General features: G+C 44.9%; 1 protein-coding gene across 1 annotated transcript in view; it reads right to left on the bottom strand.

Moving 5' to 3' along the window:
* Positions 1-1,298: 1,298 nt before the first annotated feature.
* Positions 1,299-8,481, bottom strand: part of LOC133000173 (NLR family CARD domain-containing protein 3-like) — a 10,321-nt gene continuing 3,138 nt past the window's right edge. The window contains exons 5-10 of the mRNA XM_061070038.1: positions 6,941-8,481; positions 6,184-6,345; positions 5,582-5,762; positions 3,617-3,783; positions 3,064-3,237; positions 1,299-2,098 (exon numbers count right to left, since the gene is read on the bottom strand). The exon at positions 6,941-8,481 is cut by the window's right edge and continues 257 nt beyond it. Coding sequence (XP_060926021.1) covers positions 2,089-2,098; positions 3,064-3,237; positions 3,617-3,783; positions 5,582-5,762; positions 6,184-6,345; positions 6,941-8,481 — 2,235 coding nt within the window. The 3' untranslated portion in view covers positions 1,299-2,088. The remainder of the gene's footprint in view (positions 2,099-3,063; positions 3,238-3,616; positions 3,784-5,581; positions 5,763-6,183; positions 6,346-6,940) is intronic.

Genomic DNA, 8,481 nt, shown 5'->3' with positions numbered 1-8,481 from the left:
CAATCAGCTCCCTGGATGTCCTGACCAGATTGATCAGACATTCGGTCTCAGGCTTCTTCTTTGAAGTTTGGTCAAGATGCTCAACGTATCTTTTCCCAGATGCTTTGAGTGACCCCTGGGGAGAAAGATCTTTTCTCTCTACTCCCTTGTCTCTGCAACCAACACCTAAGGCCCTTGCAGCCTCCTGCTGCAGACACTTGAGTGGCCCCTGCTGTGAAAGCTTTTGTTTACACTGAATAGAGGAAGCCACATCTGAAGGCTTCCAGGAGGCAATACACATAGAGTTTCCTGGAGCAACAATCTTGACCTACAGTCTTAAACCCCAGAAACACACTTGTCATACATTCCTATATACTTTCATGTTTGTTCTTTCATTAAACATATCTAAATACAGAAATTCCCATCACAGCTGTTTATATTGAGACATAGTGATCAGATGTAGAATTTCATTACGAGCACAAACTTTTCCTTATAAGTATAAAGGATATCCCATAAATATGTTTGATGGAATTCTAACGGATCCTGGTGCACAGCTCCATGAAGAGATGATGGTCTCACTTTGCTGCAGAGGAAGTGACCTAAGAGCTTCAACATCTGCTGGACAGATGTTAGAGCAGCGTGTTCATGAACATGGCGTCACAGTCACATGTTACACTGACACACGTGTGTTGAGGATCATCACAAAGTCACATGATGACCTCTCCACACAGTGAGAACTGGAGCCTGTCAGGAACTGACTCTGTCAAACATTTCTGATCCTGAAGTCACAAAGAACTGAGATGGGCTTGAACAGGAAGTGACATCATCATGTTGAGACAAGTGTCTCCACAAAATAACACAAATTGTTCAACACAACAGGCCCAAAATCTCCACTGTCTTCAGGACATCATCTCTCAGACACTTTCTGTCCCTTGTCTCTGCTGGGAACCTCCCATCATCAATTATGTCCCAGCAAGCAGCTGTTCCCAGAGGCTGCTACAGTCTCCCCCTGGTGGTTGTTCTGAGGTGGTGGTCGAGAACGTACAACAAGAATCTTCATCTACGTTTGTATAAAACGTCCTCGGGTCAGTTTTCTATTAAATATGGTAAAATGTTTATGAAACAGTTTCCTCAGAGACTTAAAGATGCTCTGCTCTTCATCGACTCTTCTTCATACCGTAAATGTCTCATTCACTTTTCTTCTGCTTGTTTCCATTATGTCAAACTGGTGATTTTGTTCTTTTACCTGCACCAAGGACGAGATGTTTCCACCTGTTTGTTTGAAGAGGAAAGAAAAGCTGAGTCATGATTCCAGTGAAGTCGGTGGAAGGATGTTTATTGAGCATTAAAGCAGAGACAAGTAGAAACAGAACTTTTCTCTCTGAGTTGTTTTTCTTCTCGTTACATCTGGTTTGTCACAGAGGAAATGATCCATGTGTTTGACTCATAGACTGAATATAAAGTCTTTGACTGGGATGTGCTGCTGTTATACTGCAGCGCCACCTGTGGGTCAAAAGTAGAAAAGCCACCACCGCTCTGCACCTGATGCAGAAATGAAAAAAAAAACATTTTTAAGTCCAGTGTTTTGATCTTTTGTGTCAAAGACAAAACTCTGAAAGTGATTTCAATGTGTTTAACTTTGTGTTGAATTAAATCTATTTGTGACGTAAATCCAGGAACTTTAAGATCATAAACAAACATCTACACAGAATGTGGTTCTACACACATGGAGACAGACTGAGGGACAAAGGTGGACAATAATAAAGACAAACTTAAACACACTGTATGTGACTCTTTATAGAGGGTTTATATATTCTGCTTGTGTTGTGTCATTTCAATAAACACATGCTTCATGTGAATAAACACAATCGGAGCAGGAAGGTTGCTGGTTTGAATCCGGTTCAGATGGGTCTTCCTGTGTGGAGTCTGCATGTTCTCCACGTGTTTTCTCCAGGTGCTCCGGCTTCATCTCACAAACACATTCAGATTAGGGGTTGTGTAGATTGGAGACTACACACAAGCTGCTGCTGCTTCAGCCTCTGGATCCTCAGGACACAGCTCAGCCTCCGTCCACACACACTGTCCTCTTCACACTCAGCTCCACGAAGATCACCTCCACCTGTTGAGAGAAGAAGACATCAGTGTCACAGAGACTCACTTCATCAGCTGTGAGTCAGTGATGCAGCTCATCCAGTAGAAAGAGCAGCAGGGACTTCAGTCCTGTTCAGAGGTGGAGCAGCTTCCTCTCCGCTTCATGTTCACGTGTTGGAATGAACACGCTAAGAGCTCAGTGTGTGTCCTCTGCATGTCAAAGTGCAGAGTGGACACCTGAGAGGTGGATTTACTGCTGTTACAGGTGAAGACAAGTTTCACTGTGTGTTGATGAACATCTGCTTCTGACAAACTGGGAACAGATGAGACAGATGGACCTCAGCAGAGGTTCTGCTCTGTATAAAGAGCTCCTGGTTACCATGGTGATGAGGAGAGGCTTCAGTCCCACTGATCTCAGAGCTGTGACAAAGAGCCACCTGATCAGTTCTTCAGTGATGAAGTGAGAGGACAAACTGTCTCAGATCAGATGAAGACCACAGCGTCTCTGTCCCTCGTGTGAGGCTGTCAGCTGTGGTCCAGCTTCACTTCCTTTTCCCATGAGGACACACACTGTCTCACTGACTCTAAGGACACACACTGTCTCTGAGGACACACCCTGTCTCACTGTCTCTGAGGACACACACATGGACCTGTCTCCAGGAAGCTGACTGACGTCATCTGGTGTTTTGGGGACAGGATGAGTCTGGAGAGATTGAGATGTTCTGGGTGAGTTAGAGATCAACTGAACCAACCAGACGTTGATTTAAACTTCCCTTATCCGTCCCCTTAAGGAGAGTGTGCACCACACACATCCATGGTGATTTACCTCGTTAAGAAGTGGCCGAGCTTCGTAGGACTGAAAAAACTAAACCTGAAGTTAACCTGATAACCATAAATCCTGCTTGGTAGCACAGACCCTGGATCTGTGATACTAACTGTGTTTAGTAAAATACTGATGAAAGCAGCGTGGACTGACTCCAACCATCTACTGACCTCAGAGTCTCCAGTCGACAGGTTGGACTCTGCTGTAGATCAAGCAGCTCCTTCACTGCTGAGTCCTGCAGGTCGTTGTCTTTCAGATCCAGTTCTCTCAGATGAGAGGGGTTTGACCTCAGAGCTGAAGCCAGAGAAGAACAGCTGATCTCTGACAGTCTGCAGTTCTTCAACCTGGATAAAGGATTAAACTTAACTGTCAATTAAATTGAGCTCATGTGTGAAAATAACAGACACATATTCATGTCAGCACAGATTCATAACATGGAAGAAAAATATAAAATCAGACATGTTGGACTCAAAACGAGTCTTGATTCAGTAACATAGATTATTTGGACCCGGTCTCTGTCCTGCAGATCAGTTTAGGAAATCCAGAAGTAAACTCAGTGTTTTAACAAGTAGCTGAATATTTAAAATGTGACAAATTAATTAATGAATGGATTCAAGTTATTTATGAAGAGGAATTATGTTAAATTATAATTAAATGAGATAAATTGTGTATAAATGCTGTTTTATAGATATGAGATCTACAGAAGTCAGTCAGTGAACTGACCTCAGAGTCTCCGTTTGACAGGTTGGACTCTGTAGAAAACCACACAGCTCCTTCACTCCTGAGTCCTTCAGGTTGATGTTACTCAGATCCAGTTCCCTCAGATGAGAGGGGTTTGACCTCAGAGCTGAAGCCAGAGAAGACCAGCTGATCTCTGACAGACTGCGCAGCTCTCCAACCTGGATAAAGAATAAAACTTAACTGTAAAGTAAACTGAGTCCACATGTGAAAATAAAAGACTTTGAATAAACATCACTGTCTCTGTTTTCAGACCTGAAGTCTGAGTCAAGTTGTTGTCAAGTTGTTACTTTTCCTGCACTTTCTGAGTGAGTCCATGTGAGAATAGAGCAGTTGAATGTCCAGAGGATTCACAGAGAGCGAGTGGACGTGTTGAGGAAACAAACACGTGACGAACGTGAAACTGGAAGAACACAAATATCTCAGGATGAAGAAGAGGAGCCGTACACATAGAAGACGAAGAGGTCAACTTGGAAACACCAGGAGATTCCAGAGCTTTTGGTTCTGAGGGCCGACGCCGGTGTGGATGAGCTGGAAACAACAACACTGATCTTTCTACAGCAGGATTTATACGTCATGTTCTGCCTCCTGCTGCTCTACAGGCTCCGCCTCCTGCCGCTCTACAGGCTCCGCCTCCTGCTGCTCCCCGCGTTCTTCATATGTGAAAGTCATAGTCCAGAAAATGTCCAAGTCTTTGTTTCCTCTGGGTTCAGTTGTTTGTAATATGTAACTTCACCACAAGATGTCGCTAAATATCATGCTGGACATGTTTAGGAGTCGTACACGTGAACAAGTGGACTACGTTCACATGTACGACACCTGGAGACGTCACTAACTCCTTCACAGTGAACCTGTAACTTAACATAACTTAACGTAACCATGGTTATCATAGAGATATGTGTTTTGGATCCGCCCCTCATCTGAATGTTCCCACATGTTCCTGTTGCTGTGAACGAGTCGGACCCGGACAATCTCCTGCTGCTGCTTCAGCTCCTGAAAATGTCCAACACTCTTGTCAGAACATGTTCTACAGTTGATGTGTGAAAGGGCGAGCAGTTCTATGATCATGTTTTCTTGAAGTGGCGATGATCTGAGCAGCAGTTGGACCAGTTGAAAGTGGTGCAGGGAGCCTGAGGAACACGTGTGTACAGGGCAGGACAGAGATCTAGTGGTGAGAAGATAAAGGCATGGACGACCCCGTGTAAGTCCTGAAACCAGAGGAAGGGTTTCATGTTGGAAATGAACCCAAAGTGGAAGAAACTGGGCTGAAGAACTTGGTCCTAAAAATAAAAGACATCAAATATAATCATCTTGGACTCTGGACCCTGAGCCCAGTCCCAGAACACCGACGCAGCACGCTGTCATGTGGTCAGTCCACAGGACCACCGGGACAAGTCCTGGTGAGCTTCCACAGAAACATTACATGGACACATTGTCCAGCATTGGATTGTTTCTCTGTCAGTAAAACTTCAGTCACATTGAGCCTGACTCGGTCCTCAGCGCTCATTCTACAAACATCTCTCAGCTCAGTATCAGTGTTCACTGTTAGGAACACATGTTCTGACCTTTGACCTTAAAGCTCCAGTGTGGAAGATTCCGGTGAAAGGATCCATTGTTAGAAACTGAAGAGAAAAGAATCCTAGAGATGTTTTCACTAGTTTCATCTGAATTGTACCAATTGTTGTTTTCTTTACTTAAGAATGAGCCATTTATATTAACATACTTTATATATAAATACTGTATATTTACATACTATATATTTACATACTTTATATATAAATACTTTAGAATTAAAGACTTTATATTTAAATACTTTATATGAAACTACCACAAGTTCTCTTTCATGTTTGGAAGGGGGGGCGGGGTGAGGGGTGTTCAGCTGCACCATGACACTTCACCACTAGATGTCATTACATTCTACACACTGAACTTTTAACATTAAAACATGACCTCTGACCTCAGAGTCTCCAGTCGACAGGTTGGACTTAGTAGAAAACCACACAGCTCTATCACTCCTGAGTCCTCCAGGATGTAGCCACTCAGATCCAGTTCTCTCAGATGAGAGGGGTTCGACCTCAGAGCTGAAGCCACAGAAGAACAGCTGATATCCGCCATACTGTTGTCCCTCAACCTGTATAAAGGATAAAACTTAACTGTAACTTGGCTTGTGCCTGCAAACAAAGGCGGAAACATGAACATAACCACACTATTTAAACAAATCCTGTACATCAATATTTTCCCCAACCCCTGGTTCATACATTCCCCAAATCCCCAAACAACGTCCCCAAAGCAAAACGTATGCAGGTGCGTATGAGTTGCCGCAAATCTGAAGTCTCGCCTAGATCTCCCATTAGATTATTTAATACCGGACTTTCTTAGTGATCAGGAGCAGGTGAGTGCAGGTGAATGGAGTTGATGAGGTGGACGTGACTGACAGGCTGGGTGAGGGACAGATGACTGAGGGACAGTGAGCAGAGCAGAACTGAGACAATTTAAATAAATAATGACCCAATAAGAAAGAAAGTCTGAAAAGTGAAGAAGGATTTAAGGACCTCAGAGTCTCCAGTCGACAGTTTGGACTCTCCAGTCCAGAACTCAGCAGCTTCTCTCCTGAGTTGAGTCTCACTTGCAGTTCTCTCAGATGTGAGGGGTTTGACTTCAGAGCTGAGGCCACGATTTCATGGTGAGTCTTTGATAGTAGCAAACCACCGAGTCTGTAATTAAAGAAAATATCAAATCTGTGAGAATTAAATCAGAAAACACAACATTCATACAAAACGTGATCATGTGACCTTCACCCTGGTAAATCCCCTTTTTGTTAAAAACACCTCAAGAGAATCCTTTCAGATTTGGTTCAAGCTTCATTCAGACTAACAGAGGAACTCATGAGATTCAGGTGGTCAGAGGTCAAAGGTCAAGGTCACAGAACATGTTCATGGCCTCTTGAACATGATATCTCAAGTCTGTCTTCAGGGGATTTCTTCACATTTTGACTCAAAGAGAAACTGATTAGATTTCAGTGGTCAAAGGTCAAACGTTACAGTGACCTCATATTGTTGTAAAGTCAACATGTCAGGAACCTGGAGGGACGGACACTGCACTGGTTGGTGGTGGAGGACAAACGCAGGGTGGGAACTCTGGTTTGACAAGAAAGAGGAATAAACTACATTTCCTGCTTCTTCAGTTTCAAGGAACCGTCAGTGATTCAGTGATCGTCTCCTCACTCTGTGCTAGCTGTTTGATGATATATTGTGCAAGAAAGACTCATCTCCACTGATTGAACATGTTATTGATCATGTCTGGACTCACCGAGCCTTCCTGCAGTTCCTCACAGCTGGGATCAGTCTCCATTGACCCTGGAATGTTGTGTTGAACTTCTGCAGGTCAAACTCATCCAGAACCTCCTCTGACATCTGCAGCATGTAGGCCAGAGCTGAGCAGTGGATCTCAGAGAGTTTCTCCTTTGATTTGTTCTCTGACGTCAGGAACTGTTTCATCTGCTGATGAACTGAGTGGTCGTTCATCTCAGTCAGACAGTGGAAGATGTTGATGCTTCTGTCAGGAGAAATGTCATCACTCTTCATCTTCTTCAGGTTGTTGATGACTCTCTGGATGATCTCTGGATTGTTCTCTGTCCGACCCAGCAGGCCTCCTAAGACTCTCTGGTTGGACTCCAGACTGAGGCCGTGAAGGAAGCGAACAAACAGGTCCAGATGACCATTTGTACTGTTGAGGGATTTCTTCATGGTTCTCTTCATGAGGTCATCCAGGGAGAAGGTACCCCATATGTTCCTCCATGTTCCCAAGAAGTTGTTGAGTTCTTCAGTGTTCCTCTCGGTGTAACAGTGGAACATGTAGACTGCAGCCAGGAACTCCTGAACGCTCAGATGAACAAAGCAGTAGACTGATTTCTGGAAGATCACACACTCTCTTCTGAAGATCTCAGTACAAACTCCTGAGTACACCGAGGCCTCTGTGACATTAAGACCACACCGCTCCAGGTCTTCTTGGTAGAACATAATGTTTCCTTCATCCAGATGTTTAAGTGCCAGCCTCCCCAGCTTCAAGAGAACGTCCCTGTCAGCCTCCGTCAGCTGCTGTGGACTCGTCTCATGTCCCTCACCGTACTTGTTGTTCTTCCTCTTTGTCTGAACCAGCAGGAAGTGTGAGTACAGGTCAGTCAGGGTCTTGGGCAGCTCTCCTCTCTGGTCTGTGGTCAACATGTGCTCCAGAACTGTTCCACTGATCCAGCAGAAGACTGGGATTTGACACATGCTGTGGAGGCTCCTGGACATCTTGATGTGTGAGATGATTCTGCTGCACAGCTCTTCATCACTGAATCTCCTCCTGAAGTACTCCTCCTTCTGGGCCTCAGTGAAGCCTCGTACTTCTGTGACCCTGTCAACACATGCAGGAGGGATCTGATTGGCCGCCGCAGGTCTGGAGGTTATCCAGACGAGAGCCGAGGGAAGCAGATTCCCCCGGATGAGGTTTGTCAGCAGCACGTTGACTGATGACCTCTGTGTGACCTCAGACACAAGCTCCCTGTGGTTGAAGTCCAGAGAAGGTCTGCTTTCATCCAGGCCGTCAAAGATGAACAAAGGTTTACAGACAGCGAGCGTCTCTGCCGTCAGCTTCTGTAACGCTGGATGGAAAACACGGAGCAGCGTGAGGAGACTGTGCTGCTGGTCCTTCACCAGGTTCAGCTCCCTGAACGAAAGCACAGTCAGCAGACCCACATCCTGGTTTTCTAAACCCTCTGCCCAGTCCAGAGTGAACTTCTGCACCGAGAAGGTTTTTCCAACGCCAGCGACGCCGTTGGTCAGGACGACTCTGATGCTGCTCTGCTG

Source organism: Limanda limanda, chromosome 4, assembly GCF_963576545.1.
Source record: "Limanda limanda chromosome 4, fLimLim1.1, whole genome shotgun sequence".
Taxonomy (NCBI): Eukaryota; Metazoa; Chordata; class Actinopteri; order Pleuronectiformes; family Pleuronectidae; genus Limanda; species Limanda limanda.
Note: the sequence above shows the minus strand (reverse complement) of the source record. Positions and strands in the feature narration are given on the sequence as shown.